The sequence below is a fragment of the Rattus rattus genome, chromosome 6, assembly GCF_011064425.1.
Source record: "Rattus rattus isolate New Zealand chromosome 6, Rrattus_CSIRO_v1, whole genome shotgun sequence".
NCBI classification, from domain to species: domain Eukaryota; kingdom Metazoa; phylum Chordata; class Mammalia; order Rodentia; family Muridae; genus Rattus; species Rattus rattus.
This window is the reverse complement of record NC_046159.1, coordinates 324,746-341,280: the sequence shown is the minus strand read 5'-3', so window position 1 is coordinate 341,280 and position 16,535 is coordinate 324,746. Positions and strand designations below refer to the sequence as shown.

At 44.3% G+C, this 16,535-nt stretch overlaps 1 protein-coding gene across 1 annotated transcript in view; it reads left to right on the top strand.

Moving 5' to 3' along the window:
- Abcc9 (ATP binding cassette subfamily C member 9) overlaps window positions 1-396 on the top strand; it is a 114,769-nt gene extending 114,373 nt beyond the window's left edge. Inside the window, exon 39 of the mRNA XM_032905368.1 lies at window positions 56-396. Coding sequence (XP_032761259.1) covers window positions 56-193 — 138 coding nt within the window. The 3' untranslated portion in view covers window positions 194-396. The remainder of the gene's footprint in view (window positions 1-55) is intronic.
- The last annotated feature ends 16,139 nt before the right edge of the window (window positions 397-16,535 follow it).

The window sequence follows — 16,535 nt, the reverse complement described above, 5'->3', positions numbered from 1 at the left end:
GGCCCCCGTGTGCTCAAATTCATAACGGACGTCGATGTCTCTCGCACTCCTACAGCATCGGGTTCACACCATTCTGACTGCCGACCTGGTCATTGTGATGAAGAGAGGAAACATTTTGGAATACGACACCCCGGAAAGCCTCTTGGCCCAGGAAGATGGAGTGTTCGCCTCGTTCGTTCGTGCGGACATGTGACAGGATTACATCACGACAGCACCCTCGTCTCGATGCCTACCGTCGCCCACCAGAGGGATCCCCAACCTTTGCCTCCGAAGGGTGGCGCCGGAAACTTCGACAGACTTCTGTATGGAAAGTGGAAATTTCTGTTTCCTGTTTTGGTCTAACCGTTTCCGAGGGACACTTCCTGTAGGTTCATCGTGGGTGTTGTACTGTGATCAGGCCACACTGGAAAGGTAGGCTATGCTAAAACATGCCAACGACCTTAAGGGGTAAATCAGTGTGAGTGAGGTCTGTCGATGTCTGTCAAGCACTGGAGCTGAAATGAGTCATCTGTGCTACCACACTCTCATTAGGAGACTAGCACTGCCCTGCTGTTGATGAAGAGAATTCATTTTCTAACAAATACTCACATTCATGATCTACTATAGGAGTCTTTTCTGTGCATTTAACATTGTTAATATGTTTTTAACTTTTCCCCCTTTTAAATCATTTCCTGTCACCAAGAAGCTATCATATCTATATCATATCTATAAAGCCGACCCCTCACAAGAGAAAGATCATGAAAAGAGATTGAATATTTGAAAATATTATATTTGTTTCCATTTTCCTCCATCCAATAAGGAGGAAGTTCAATTTAGCTTCAGTCCTTCAGCAATGGGCCACCTAAACTAAGCTTTCTAGAGTTTAAATCTTTATCAGCCAAACAATGACTCTGGACCCTGAAATGCTATATTATCTAGGGCCCAAAAGAATATAGATGAATGGCCTTATCTGTCACACACACACACACACACACACACACACACACACACACACACACACGTGTTCATGCCATATCTTGGCTGTATGCTAATCTTGGCATGTGCACATTCCTTGAAGGTACCAGATATCCCCTACCCTACATCTCTGTGGGAAAATAGAAATAGTCCCCACTCTGAATTTACACAGGTAGCAAGTGTTTATTTTCACTTGGGCAAATCTCAGTGGCAGACATTGATGTCACACATGTGGCCATTGGTCCTGTTCTAATTTTAAAGAGTGTACCAGAAGTCTATATGATATTAGTGTCACGTTTCATTTAACTGCCCATTAATAAAGCCAAACTGACTGAAGTTCTCTTCCCTGTTATCCCAGCTTCCACAGTTTCTGTAACCTTTAACCATCAGATATAAGCATTGCTCAATTCCATATGGGGGTCTCCACAGAAAATAGATGTCACATCCCCACAGTTCCTGTAGTCATATTGCGTTGTTTATTCTGTGTCAAGACTTATAGTTCTTGTGCATCAGGATATATCGAGGTGCCTTTATGGATATAGAACGTAATGTAAGAAAAACATTCATAGAAATAGACAGAAGGCCCAGGTTACTTAGCCTAAATAGTCACCTTTTCTTCCATATCAAAAACTTCATTAGAAAAAAATAATAGTATTATTTGCAGAAAGCCAGTAGGTCACAGCTATTAGCAATGAGTTCAACCTCAAAAGTACTTCATAAGAAAATCGACTAATCTACTAAAATATTGCTGGTGTGAGAAGGTTCTGCTGGGGCTGGATACCCATGACATTTGTTGTCAATCAGTGCCTCCTTCTGACTAGAGATGGCATTCACCACAGAAGTAGCTCCCTCGCTGTAGCCCACTACGTCATCCTGTGCAAAAGTGACTTTTGCTCCCTCGAACTTTTTACTTACTCGAGTTGAGAACATGTTTGATGATTTGCAAAAACAAAAAACAAAACAAAGCAAAAAACAAAACAAAACAAAAAAAAAAAAAAAAAAAAAAAAAAAAAAACCACCTACCAAATGAAGTCTGGTGGCATCTCAGTCAGTCAGGAGTTGCGTTGTCTGGGTGACCTCCGATGACAGAAAGGAGCTTTTACTGTAGTTAAGACTGTAAAAAAAGAAAATCGCCTCCACAGAGTTAAATTTTACATCGATATAACCAAATCGAATTCACACAGATTGATCCTATCGTGTCTGTGAAAAGCAAGAACTGCAGATGTGTTCATGATAAAATGACAGGGTTGTTGGGATCGCCCTGTGTATAAGGATCGATTTCCTCAAAGGTTGTGACACACACACCCTGCCACTACTCCTCATGACTCTTCTAGATCTAGGTTAGACACTGAAAGATCTTTCTAAGCATCTGGTGTGATCAGGACCATATCTTGTCCATCTTCCTGTGCCCTTGGCACTAAAACAAGTGCATGGCTCCAAATAAATAAAATGGTTTCTCCCCAGACTTCTTCTTTTATTTTTTTAACTGCTCGTCATGTGACTGTAACTGTGGGCTCCTCTTGACTTCCTCTTTACTATGTTTATCCTATTTATTCTCAGTATATGGAATTCATTTATGTGCACTGTATGTTTTCTCTCTGTAGTACATGAGAGCTTATTGGCTTACCTTATATAATAAATTAGCCCTTTGTTTACCCAATTGCAGTGAGTGACGTTCCTTCCACAGAGTTCCACTGCTAAGCAGTCAACAACAGTAAATCAATATACTCACCTACATTTACGATTTCCAAATGTCATGTATGTGTCCTGTTACTTTTGTTAACACACCCCAGGTCTGTCTCCACTGAGGGGATCAACTCAAATGCTCCCCAAAGTACATGCCACCTATCAGCAGAGAAAACACCGGCTAAAACTGCACCTGAAACTTAATTCAGTGACTGCAAGTTATTGATACCATTGATTTATTAAGTATCGGTAGGATTCACCTGGATGACACTCACCAAGGAGGAGACTTTTTATATGTTTCTAGCAAGTGTCCCAGATGAAACCAATTGTACAATCGGCCAAGTTTGAGTTAAATCACCTCAGCCGGCTCCCACCACCCTCCCTCCTTGCTTCCTATTTAGCCGAGGCTGGTCTTGAACTCATGAGTGATCCTCTGGCCGTGGCCTCCCAAGTGCTGGGTTTGCATGTGTGCAGCACCATGCCTGGCTACACTGGTTTTCTCTCAGTCACTGGTGTCACTTTACCCTGAATTACTCAGACACTCCATGTCATGAGAGGTGTTGTTTGGGTTCCTTGCTGACGCAATCTTGTCTTGGGTCTCATCTGAGAAGACAGCCAGAATGTTCAGCACCATTTTCTTTGTCTGGTCATTTAACCAACAGCGGTGGTTCTAAGCAGGAATATTTTTCATGAGAACGCAATGTGTGCTTTCCACATCCGAGTTAGCTGTTGAATCGTTTGTGTGGGATTCTGCCGACTTTGAGTACAAAATGTATACTTCCCGTGCCATATACATTTCCGGATGTAAACAATGCTTGTATGTGTCTGTCCTGGGTGTGGGGAGTGTGTTGTGTGCATGTGTGTGTGTTGGAGGGGAGGGGTGTTGCTGATGGTTTTTTTTAGCATTGAAGGAGTGGAAGGGACATGGTAATGATTCTCTTTCCCGCTGCCACATTTGTCTCCAACTGTCTTCATGTTCATATGCTGACATTTTCATAGTGTTTACTATGTGGTGTTTAAGTTACTTTTTATTATATGCCCTGCAGCAAATTTCTACTGGCCAGTCACACTTCAGTCACCAAGACCCTGTTTCTCGAAGAGCAAGAGTCAGGAAAGGCATGTCAGTCAGTACTGGAATTAGGGGACATCAGGGCTCAGGAAGATTGATGACAGGGACAGATCTAGAGGTCAGTCTGGGAACAGGCCACTCAATCCATTCCATTGTCTCCCATGTGCACAACCATCTCTGCTGCCTTTTGGCCTTGCCTATAGACTTTATGAGCAACTTCATGTGTTATTTTACCTTCCATGCAGCCTTAATGAATGTTTTGACACAAAATTCTCTAGCATCCAGATGTATGGCCAGGCCTATGTTTCAAGTTGTCTGTGTTTCAGGTTGCCCAAAGGGTCAGGCAAGTGAGTAGTCAGCTTCCTCCTGGTGTTCGTTCTGTGTGCCTAAGACAGTTTTGCTCTCTATCTGTTTAAGTCAAGGATTTGCCTCCGAGGTCAAAGCTTGTGGCCAGGTGATACACGCAGATCAGAAGTAAAGTCTGGAATCGGGGTGAGGTGGCTCAGTGGTTAAGATACCCAAGTTCAGTTCCCAACACCCATGTTGGACAACTCACCACGACCTATAATTACAGCGCCAAGGTCTGACTTCTTCTTCTGGCCCTGTACTCACATGTGAACATATGATTTCCTGCCACAAATGTGCACATTTAATTAAAAGTAAAATAAACGTCTTTTTTTCAAGATGTAAAATTTTATGCTGAGGAGAAGTTAACACAAATTAGAGGTGACATGACAAGAAGTGATATTAGAAAACCCAAATCACAAGCAGTTGTTTTAGGAAGGGGGTGACGCACTGTCCTGGGCACCGATGCATTGCACTGGGCACTGATGCACTGCACTGGGCATTGATGTATGATATTGGGCACAGATGCACTGTCCTGGGCACTGATGTACTAGGCACTGATGTATGATATTGGGCACTGATGTACTGTCCTGGGCACTGGTGCACTGTCCTGAGCACTGGTGCACTGTCCTTGGCACTGATGCACTACACTGGGCACCGATACACTGTGCTGGACACTGGTGTTCTGTGATGGACACTGATACATTGCTCTGGGCACTGATGAACTGTGATGGGCACTGGTGTACTGCACTGGGCACTGGTGCACTGCACTGGACACTGGTGCCCTGCACTGGGCACTGGTGCACTGCACAGGGCAATGATGCACTGTCCTGGGCACTGGTGCACTGTCCTGGGCACTGGTGCACTGTCCTGGGCACTGATGCACTGTCCTGGGCACTGATGCACTGTCCTGGGCACTGATGCACTGTCCTGGGCACTGGTGCACTGTCCTGGGCACTGGTGCACTGTCCTGGGCACTGGTGCACTGTCCTGGGCACTGGTGCACTGTCCTGGACACTGGTGCACTGCACTGGGCACTGATGCACTACACTGGGCACTGATGCACTGTCCTGGGCACTGATGCACTACACTGGGCACTGGTGCACTGTCCTGGGCACTGGTGACTTGCACTGTAAACTGATGAATTTTATTGCACACTGATGCACTCTCTTGGACATTTGTGCACTATATCATCAAATGACTATCTTCATTTTTTCTTTTTTTTTCTTTGTTTTCGGGGCCGGGGACCGAACCCAGGGCCTTGCTCTTGCTAGGTAAGCGCTGTACCACTGAGCTAAGTCCCCAACCCCCTATCTTCATTTTTTTTAGGGGGAGGGGTATTTAAGAATGGAAAATCTTTCTTGTTCTGCTTACCTCGTGATCAAATCAGCTGGCTGACAAAAACATTTACTCCAATGTCTCCCAGCCAACCTCAGCTTGACTGGAGGAAAAGTCCAAAGAAGGATGTGTTTTCCTTTGAAAACAAGAAATGAAAACAAAAATTTGCCATAAGGAATCTCCCCCAGATGTTGCCTTTTAAGCCCATGTTTTACTTTCCCCCCATAAATGACTTTAATGCCGCACAGTCTACAAGAGACATCTCTCACAACGATTCAAGCAAGCAGCAACATGCACCTAGAGCTGTGTTCACCAGCCACGTTAGGGTTTTGGATCCACAGACTTTACATGTATTTCTCCCAGCAACCCTCAACCCACTCAAAAGTGCCAAACATGTAGCCCAAATCTTGCATGCCTGTCCTTGGCAGAGGAAAGGGGGAATGGTGGAAATGGGTGATGTGGATGATGATGGGACTGCCCTGTGGATTCCCACGTCTAGGATGTAGTCAATGTGATAAAAGATTATATTGAGAACACAAGGCATCTAGGCCTTTGTCCAGCCACGTAGGGGGAAAATTAGCAACCCTAATATTTCATGAGGAATTCTTGGCTTAAATGGTATTTTAATAAAGCTTAACTATGCTTGCCAATAAAACATCGGGATGAAATAATGATTTATGGTTTAAATATTATATAACCTCTGTAATGTCTGGTATCATCTCATATCAAAAAACAGGAGAGAAGTAAAAGCATCGGGAGAAAGAACAGAAAAATAATATGACATCAGTTCACACATTAATAGGATACATATGATAAAACCATCCCTTTGAAATTTTCCTACAGGGTTGTCACAATGCTGAGTGTGATGGGAGCCTTGCAAGTATGATCTAGTTTAAACTTGAAAAAAATGCGAAGTAAAATTCTTTTAAAAAAAATTATTTATTTCATGTGAGTATCGTGTTGCTGTCTTCAGACACACCAGAAGAGGGCATCAGATCCCATTACAGATGGTTGTGAGCCACCATGTGGTTGCTGGGAATTGAACTCAGGACCTCTGGAAGAGCAGTCAGTGTTCTTAACCATTGAGCCATCTCTCCAGCCCAGTAAAATTCTTTATCTCCCGTTATAATTGAGGGTCAGTGAAACCAACTTGCCTGAGTGTCAGTGCACCTGAGAGGTGAGTTCAAGCAAGCTGACTTCCTGTGCTCCTAACTGTGGGGTTCACTGAAGACTGGGCTGGCGATTTAATGTCTCTTGAGAATAAGTATTTGTCGTGTATATGGTAAACAATAAAAGAAGAACCATGTGACTATCTGGGATATTACTGACCAGGAACTGAAGGGGATTAGAAATCTGGGTTGTATAATACTCAGTGTCCACCACTCAGTGCTGTCTTGCACTCATCAGGTAAGCCTGGGTTCCTGTCTCTTCATATGTGGAAAGCCAAACACAGACACATGACAAACTGCTTCCATGCTGGACTGAGTTTTCTCACCACAAATGATAACATGATTACAAATCACACTCCTGTATGAAATATTAGTAATGAGACCTTAGGACAAATACCACATCATATTTTTAAAAAATCACAAGATCTATTTTTCCTCTAAAAATAAATTGATATTCTAATTCTGCAATGGTGAAATCATATACTCAAGATGAGAGATTGTATAATTGTAACTCTAGAAAATGAATACCACTGAAGCTTTGGTAAAGACACACAATATCAGTGTGTTACAGTAACCTGTAGATCACGCATGGGATTGAAAAGAATAAAATGTTATCACACATTCAAATTTAAATTGCTTGAGGAAATTAAAAACCTAGATTGATTTTTTTTAAAAAATGTGTGTTTTAATGCAATGTTTTTCAGACACACTAGTTCCACATATAAAGTCACAGTGCTTGTGACAAAATGCACAAGAGCCATGCACATTCAAGCCCGCCATGACACCACTGTCAAGGGGGAAGAGCTGGGCACCCTCTTCCTACCCTTAGCTGAGATGGTATTTGGTAACTGGTAAATGCTGGGCGAAAGTTAATTTTCATCAACAGTATAACTCATGGTAGTCCAGCTACAATAGTAGATGACCACACACCCAAGAGTTTATAGGTAGCACTAACTGGATTCAATTGGCATTTTTTAAAAAGCAGAAAGAAAGAAAAAAGGAAGGAAGGAAGGAAGAAAGAAAAAAAGAAAGAGAGAAAGAAAAAGAAAGAACAAAGGAAGGGGAAGAAAGAAGCAAAGAAAGAAAGGAAGGAAATGGGGTTGGGGATTTAGCTCAGTGGTAGAGCGCTTGCCTAGCAAGCGCAAGGCCCTAGGTTCGGTCCCAGCACCGAAAAAAAGAAAAAAAAGAAAGAAAGAAAGAAAGAGAAAGAAAGAAAGGAAGGAAACAAAGAAACAAAGAAGAGAAAAAAGAAGATAGAGAAAGAAACAAATAAGAAAAGAAACAAAGAAGAAAGAAGAGAAAGAAAGACAAGGAAAAGAAGGAATAAGCAAAGAAACAAAGAAAGAGAGAGAGAAAGAAAGAAAGAGAAGAAATGAGGACACAAAGTCGGAGGGCTATAGAATGGGGGTGTGGATCTCAGAGTTAGAGAAGAGAGGTGAATATGATCAAAATATCATGTATAGGGGTTGGGGATTTAGCTCAGTGGTAGAGCGCTTGCCTAGGAAGCGCAAGGCCCTGGGTTCGGTCCCCAGCTCCGAAAAAAAGAACCAAAAAAAAAAATCATGTATAAAATTTTCAAATAAAATATAAAAAAACAACTGAGAATATTAGCACAACAGCTAACAAAAATAGTAATCGGTAAGGGGTTTTAAAGCATATGTGTTTGTTGGTGAGTTTATAAAAATGTGCTCAACACGGTTCATCAGGAACATAAGCAGTAATAACTACCTTCCAAGAAAATGGGCAAGGTACCAGCGGAAGGAAAGGAAATGTCCCGGCCAAGTTAGGACCCGGAAGAGTCTACCAAGGCTAAACATGTCTTTATATCATACATTATGTTGGGATTCCATGTGCACACAGCTCAACAAGTAAAGCCAAGGAAGAAAGAACTTCGACACTAAGCTCAGGCAGGGTGGGGTTGCCTTTGTGAAGAGGAGGCAGACGGGTTCAAGGATGCAATGTACAGCACATCCCCACTCTATGTGGGTTAGAAAGTTGTGTAGACAGGCTCTTTTTTGTGTTGTTTATTTTTAGCTAATTGTATGTGTGTGTGCATTGTGCATCCACACATATACACATGCACGGACACAAGCGCAGGTGCCCTTGGAGGCCAGAGGGGTGGGGTTAAGGGAGCAGAAGTTTCCTGACACAGAGGCTGGAAATCACATTTGGTCCTCTGGAAGAGCAGGAAGGTCTCGCCTAAGACAGGAGCTTTGAAAGAGCAAATGAAGCTAGGCGTGGTGGTGCACACTAATGATTCCTCAAGGACCTAAGCTCGGCCTGCTTACCAATGCCGCTTTATTCTAGAATAAAAGCAAAAGAGTAAATTCATTTAAAATAAACAAGTAAAATTTTGGGAAGTAAAAAAACAGAACGATTATAGTTTTGAAATCTGTGGATAGACTAAACAGGACTTAAGCCTAAACAATGCTTTCCAGTTCTTTCCATTGGAAATGCACCCGGAATGCAGCATACAACAGACAGGAAATGTACAAGAACATCTGGAAGACACGGGATAAAATAAGGGGATCTTAAATGGGGTCTCATCAGGAAGTTCGAAGGGGCAACGGCCGGGGAGATGGCTGGGGAACAGGCAGGAAAGCCGGCTCGGTGGATGAAATGCTTGCCTCCCAAGGACCAGGACCTGAATCAGACCACCAGAAACCACATTTACACCCACATAAAAAGGCTGAGATGACATAGGTGCGGTAGTTCAGGGCTTTGATTTCAGCTTACGGGAGGCAGAACCAGGCAGCTCTCTGTCAGCCTGAAGTCAGCCTGGGCTAACCGTGAATTCCAGGCCAATTGGGGTTACAGGAGTAAGACCATGTCCAGAAACAAGATAACCAAGGCAATGATGGGGAGGTGAAGAGAGGTGAATCCGTGCGGTTCAGTGGCTGTCGGTTTAGCCGACTCAGCAAGCTCCAGTGAGAGATCTTAATCTCAAGAGAAGGTGGGCAACATCTGAAGAACAACATCCACGTTCTCTGGCCTCCACGTGCACACAACACACTTGCACGCACCCCCACACAAAGACACAACACAGAAGTAGATGATGTCAACATTCTTGCAAACATTTAAAAGGTAGCTGGCTTTTCCAATCCATGAAGAAGAACTGTGCGTCTTCTAAAAGAGGAAAGACTGCATCCAAAGTCAGAGAGAGTCAATTAGAAGCCAGTCCAGTTTTGCTTAGGAAACTTCCTTCAAAACCAATTGTTTACAAAACATAATTGAATACATTAAATAAAAGTTCACCATAAAAAGTGCAATTTATCTCAGGAGTGTAAAAATAGCTTGACATTTTAAATCTAGCAATTTAATTGGCTATTAAGTGGCCAAAAAAAAAAAAAAGTCATTTAAACATGCACATTTGGTATAATTTAATTCACCTTCTATCACTGACTAAACACTAAAGAAGCATAAGACACACTATGTGGAAATACAAGGTTGTTGTTCTGAAAGATTTTACTGAAAATCACAAGGAGAAAGACCACACTAGTCACCTCTGTTGTTATTTATTATTGGTTAGAACTAGTAGTAAATTGAAGGCAAAGAAAAACTAGAAATAGCAAATAAAGCTGGCTTTGTGAGAGCCATGATTATTTTTGGTAATGCTGTCCACAGATGCAGTGGTCACTTCTAAGCCCTTTGTATTTTACCAAACAGGAAACAGTGATGTTCAACACCTCCACAGGAAGTGGCAGAATTGAGTTTTCAGCATGGTGCTAAGATCCGAACCCACGGCCTCATGTATGCTAGGCAGCTGCCCTACCACTGAGCTTCACTTCTAGCACCGTCCAATCACAAGTCTTTCTCCCTCTAAGGTGCTGTGAACTTGATCACTACCTCATCTGCAACTTCCATATTCACTCGTTTATTTTACAAATAAAAGAGATGTCATTGAAATGCATACAAATTTTCTATGGGTTGGTAGAGGTTACTCCTTTTGTTCTGACAGCAAATAAGATACGATATTTTAAGTTGGAAACAAATTTCAAATGTTTAATTCCAGTGTGAACCTGTTTAGGGAAGAAAAAAACTGACCCTATGAAAACTATTTTTGGCTCAGATAATCTTTACCTGAAGTAAGACCAAGACTTTAATGATCGAAAAGAAAACCCCTGACTTCCTCGGGCTTAAGACTGAAAGTCCCTTTAAAATTTTCAAACTTTAAAAAGCAAACAGTTCCACTGTTAGGATTCCCACAAGGACACCAAGCTACTCATTCATAGCATAGATGTCAAGGCCTTAGGTCAAACCCATACAGGCTCCCTGATCTCCTGGAGCCCCCATGAGTCCTAGCCAGTTGGTTCTGTGGATTGTTCTTGTGGTGTCCTTGATGTCTCTGTCTCCTCCAACCCCTCATCCCCCTCCTCTGCAGGACCCCCCCAAACTCCACCTAATGCTTGGCTGTGAGATTCTGCATCTGCACCCAAAAATTGCTGGATGAAGTCTCTCCAGTCTCTTTGATGGTGATTCTGCTAGGCTCCTGTTCCAGAACATTCTGCAGGGAGGAAAAACTGTAGGAAGAAGGTTTTGTGGCTGAGTTGGTACCCCAATCCCTCCACTTGAGGCCTCACGTAGTTACAGAAGACGGTTGGTTCAGGCTCTCTGTCCCCCCATTAACAGGGATCTTTGGTAGGGTCACTCGAATAGAGTCTGGGAAGTCTCCACTGGGTTCACAGGTGAACTCCACATCTGTCGGAGGTTAATCTCCAAAAAATATATAGATAAATCAGGAAGCAAGATATCAATAAAATGATCCAATTAAAAATGGGGACAGATCTAAAAAGAACTCTCAACAAAGAAATCTCAAATGACTGAGGGACACTTAAGGAAATGTTCAACACCCTTAGCCACCAGGGAAATGAAAATCAAAGTGACTCTGAGATTACATCTTGCACCCACCTGTCAGACGGCTAAGATCAAAACCAGAAGTGACAGCTCCTGCTGGCAAAGATGGGGAGCAAGGGGATGCTCCTTCACCCCTTCACCGCTGCTGAGAGAGCAAAGGTATGGAGTCGCTGTGTGGCATTTTCTCCATATGACAGTTTCTCAGAAAATGGAGACTTGATGCGCCTCAAAACCCAGCTACACCACTCCTGGGCAGGTACCCAAACGATGCCCCACCAGCCCACAAGGACACGTACTCCGCTATGTTCACGTCAGCTTTACTCGTCATAGCCCGAAACTGGGAACAGCCTAGGCGTCATCGACTGGAGAATGGGTAAAGGAAACATGGCACATTTATACAATGGAGTGTTACGCAGCTGTTAGAAACATCGTGAAATTTGTAGACAAATGGATGGAACTAGAAAATATCATCCTGAGTGAGGCAACCCAGACCCAGAGAGACAAACATGGTGTGTACTCAAATATGAGTGAAGATTGACTGTAGAGTATAAGTCAATCATGCTACAGTCTGCAGACCCAGAGAGGCGAAGTAACAGGAGGGTAGGCAGAAGCGGGAGGCAAGGATCTCCCTGGGACGGGGAGGAAGGATAGATTTCATAGGTGGACTGGGGGCAGGTGGGGTTGGGAACAGGACAGATCAGATGGGGGGCTAGGGAGGAAGAACGACTGGAATTGGGGGATATTTGGGGGGTGAGGTGGAAATTTTTCAACTTTTATAATTCCTACTGCAGCTGGCCGTACTCGAAAGGTGGCAGCAAGCAACCACTGGACAAAGTTCTGGGAAGTGTCAGGTTTTTCTTTCCGTGCACTGCATGAGTCACTGGGTTTGCAAAACACAGGGAGGGAACCTTTGAAAGTACAGGATAGAGAAGGACATCTTTGGAAATTTCTTCCTCAGCCTTTCCACTGTAGAGCAGAGACTGAGCTCTCTCTCTCTCTCTCTCTCTCTCTCTCTCTCTCTCTCTCTCTCCCTCCCTCCCCTGTGTGTGTGTGTGTGTGTGAGAGAGAGAGAGAGAGAGAGATGTCTTTCTGTCTCTGTCTGTCTGTCTGCCTGTCTCTGTCCCTCTCTCCTTCTCTGTCTCCCCCCACCACCCCCAACTTCAGGTCCTGAACCAAGAGCTAACAGCATCTTCCTCATGTCTTGAGGATGGGAATTGTCAGCTTTATCCAGAACTAGCATTTTATAGCTTCAGTGTAGAAAACGCTCCCAGATACTCTCTCCTTTGTAGGAGAAGCTGCTTTTCTCTTGGTGATGCTCATGATTCCGATAAAACAGACCTAGGATATCTGAGTTCTTGTTGCAGCACTGGTGTTTCTGGCTGGTTCCCTTTCAGTATCTGGTATCGGCCAGATTTAAGAGCTGAACAGGCACCACTAGGACTACTGAGTATATACCATACTCTGAAGGCCGGTAAGGTCTCAGAATTACCACTCAGCTCTGTAATTATCATATGGAGCCTTATTTTAGGTTAGGAAGTGGGCTGGGTGGTAAGTAAGGCAATCTGGGGACTACGTCTCCCCGCTTCCTATGATCACCCCTTGCTCTGACTTCTTGGCCACAACCAACCCTCACTTACTGGCAAGAGCTCGTAATAAGTGCCCGCTGCAGGGCAGGCCGCACCCAAAGCTCTGTAGGCAGCATAACTTGTCCTGCCTTTGAGTATACCCATCTTCTGCTCCTGTAGCAAAACACCTACGATTCGATACTTTATAAGGAGAGGAGGTTAAATTGGCTTTATTTGGTTTAGTGACTGAAAGGGGGAGCTCTCTTATACCTCTATTCTCATCTGTGGAGAGGAACTCACGGGAGGGAGGAGCCTCGTGTGCCAGAGATCCCATGGAACATGAAGCCAGTGATTCAGACATAGCCACCTGCTCTCTTGGGGACTAACTTACACCTCAAGGTCAGCCTTGTCCGCCGGCCGATGCATGGATGTAGTACACACACAAGGTGAAATTTTCTCCGGTCCTACAGAAGAACTAGGGCGCTGAGATGGCTCAGCAGGAACGGGCACCTGTCCTCAAACCAGATGGCATAAGTTCAGTCCCTAGGACCGCATGGTGGAAGGACCCCAAAGTTTTCCTCCGACTTTCACACTCATGCCATGGCAGGTATGCCCAGCCCCCAGACACATGCAGAACGGTTATGTGAAATTTTATGAAGAATGACATTGTGTCATTGGTAAGAAAATGGATGGAACTGGGGATCATCGTACTGAGTGAAATAAAACAGAGTCAGGGAAACAAGTATCCCCTGCTCTCTCACACAAAGGACAGGAGTGTAGGGCGGGGGACAAGACAGCCAAAGCATTTGAGAGACGTGAGTGAATACGCCATTGTGAGACACTTCTCTTTGTAGCATGACTAGACACTCATACAAGTTTTAAGAAAAACGACCAACATTAGTGTCTTCTGATAGTAAGTATGTCTTCACGACTTACCCACCTCTTAAAATTCCCATCCTCTCAGAGCCTAGGGAGATGACTCAGTTGGTGAAACTGCAATGCAGATTGCGTTTGGCGTGCCCCAGTGTCCAGATAAAAAGGCAGGCTGCGATCACGGGGCGGTGCAGGCAGAGACCGCAGGAACCTTGGGCTTTGCTTGTCAGCTACTCTAGCCTGATGGGTGAGCTCCAGACCAATGCGAATGGTTCTCAAAAAATGAGGTGAATCGAGTCTGAGAAACAACACCTGAAATTAACTTCTGATCTCCACTCACATGCATACTCCTGTACGTGTGCACCTGCACATATATGTGTACACACACAATGTATGTGTGATGCACACACACACACAAGTATTTCACCATCTCTCACACTGTCACATCTGGCCAGGTTTTGGGCCCAGAAACTCTTGCAGGACACATCCAGACTGAATCCAAGCCACGACACTCTTGCCTCGTAAGTCTGAGGCTCCCCCTACGTCTGGGATAATGTGTTTTTGTTCCATCGTATTGGAAGGATTTATGCCTTCCCATTAAAGACATTTTAATTTGTGGTCAAGGATTCTATTCGTGTTCTGTCTTTGCCCAGCAAAACCTCAGAGGAGCATAAAACCACATCCCCAGATATTTTTCATGCAGCTTTACCGTGGGTAGAAAACCATCCCTCAGAAAGAGTGCACGGTGGGGGAAACATGGACACGAGACATTCTGAGCGTACCACTCAGCCCTCGCTAAGCAGATTAGTTTACATAGGTTATTTTACTGTGCTCTAGACTGATAAATAACATAAGGAAGATAACCCAGTTCCCACTGGGTGGTTGTCACAGCCTAGTTGCTGTCAGGCCCTCGGTCCTTATTCACTAGGGTATGCGAAGGGCCAGATGGACCACTGAACCACTGACATATCCCACCTCTCTCTTCGTCCTTCCTCTCCTCTGTTAACTACTCTGCTCTTGTTGGTAGTCTTCAAGCATGTCAAGCTATTTCCTAGGTGAAGCCTACTGGAAAGTCCTTGGGTTCCCTGAATTCCTCACCCCCAAATGGGTCCCAGTATGTACAAGGTGTGCCTCACATATCTTCCTCAGGTGGAACTCACATAGTCACTGCGGTCCGAAGCTCTTGTTAGGCTAGCCGGCCAGCCAGCGAGCCCCGGGGATTCTTACCGATGCAGTGCTAGGATGGCGTAGAGACCTGCACAGCTACATGCTTTACATGAATCCCGGGGATTGAATTCTAGTCTTGTTAGCTGAAGGCCAACATACTGACTGACCCAGGCTGGTTGTTCATAAACACGTAGGCTTCATGATATGTGATCTATTCTTTCCTGCTTGATGGCAAAGAGTGTGTCCCAGCACAGTTTGTTTTATCCACTCAGATGCAAATAAAAGGGATTGATTTTCATTAACCACCTCCCATCATGGCTTTCTGACTTGAGTTGAATGCACAAGCTGGAGGTCAGTTCTTTTAATATGCAACCCTGGTGAATCATTTTTGACAATTAGAAGAAAAGAAATACTTATTATATATGTGTATACATATCATACATGTGCACGCATATGCACTTGCGCATACACACACACACACACACACACACACACACACACACACACACACACCTAGCTCAAAATGGAAGTTTCCGAACCCCATGAAACAGATAACTGTGAAGAGTGTTAAACCGTCATCCTCGAGTGATAAGGCTCTGAAAGTGAGTTTATAACATGTTGTTTTGATTACTAGTTTATGTAACATTTTATTTAAGCCGATTCCAAAAGCAATATGTTCCCAAGTGGTTTAGATGAGGACACGAGTAAAGAAGCACACCAAGAAATTAGGCCAACCGTCAGTCATCCCTGCTGCTGACGCGAGTGCTCCAACTGTCATCTGGAAGGTCTTCTAAATCCTGATGTCTGAGAGTTGAAAGCCCACAAGTCGAGTCAAAGCCATCGGACACAAAGCCCCCACCCTGCATCTCAGAAGTCTTTTCCAGGACCTCTCCAGTCTCCATTTGGTAATCAAAACAATAGACAGTTGAGAAAGACATCAGCCTGTCACACCACACACACACACACACACACACACACACACACACACACACACACACACCCCTACCTGTGTCTGAAAGCATCTGACAAGCTTTATTTCTTTAGAGAGTAGGAATGTCAGGAACCTCCTTGTGGTCACTCTTTCTCGTGTTGCTGGGATGAAATACCTGAAGAGCCTTGCATGGAAGGAGGGGTTTGTTGGGGATTGGGTTTAGGAGACACAGCCCATCATGGAGGGAAGGCAGGGCATGGCGGTGGGAGTTCCAGGCAGATGCCCACACTGCAGCTGCAGCCAGGAAGCAGGGGAGGTGGGTGCCAGTGCTGAACTCCCTCTCTCCTTCCTTCTGTCTTTGTTCAGCCTGGAACCCTGACTGCGGAATCACCATCCATGCTCTGCATGAGTCTTCCCTCCTTGGCTCACAAACACGACCACAGATGTGTCTCCTGCATGTTCCTAAATCCGGTCAACTTGACAATGAAACCCAACTGACAAACTCCATTCCCAAATAGTAGCTTATCAGTGCCTAAAAGACCCTGGAGGATTCTCCCTTGGCATGGCTAATTATGTTGCTAAGA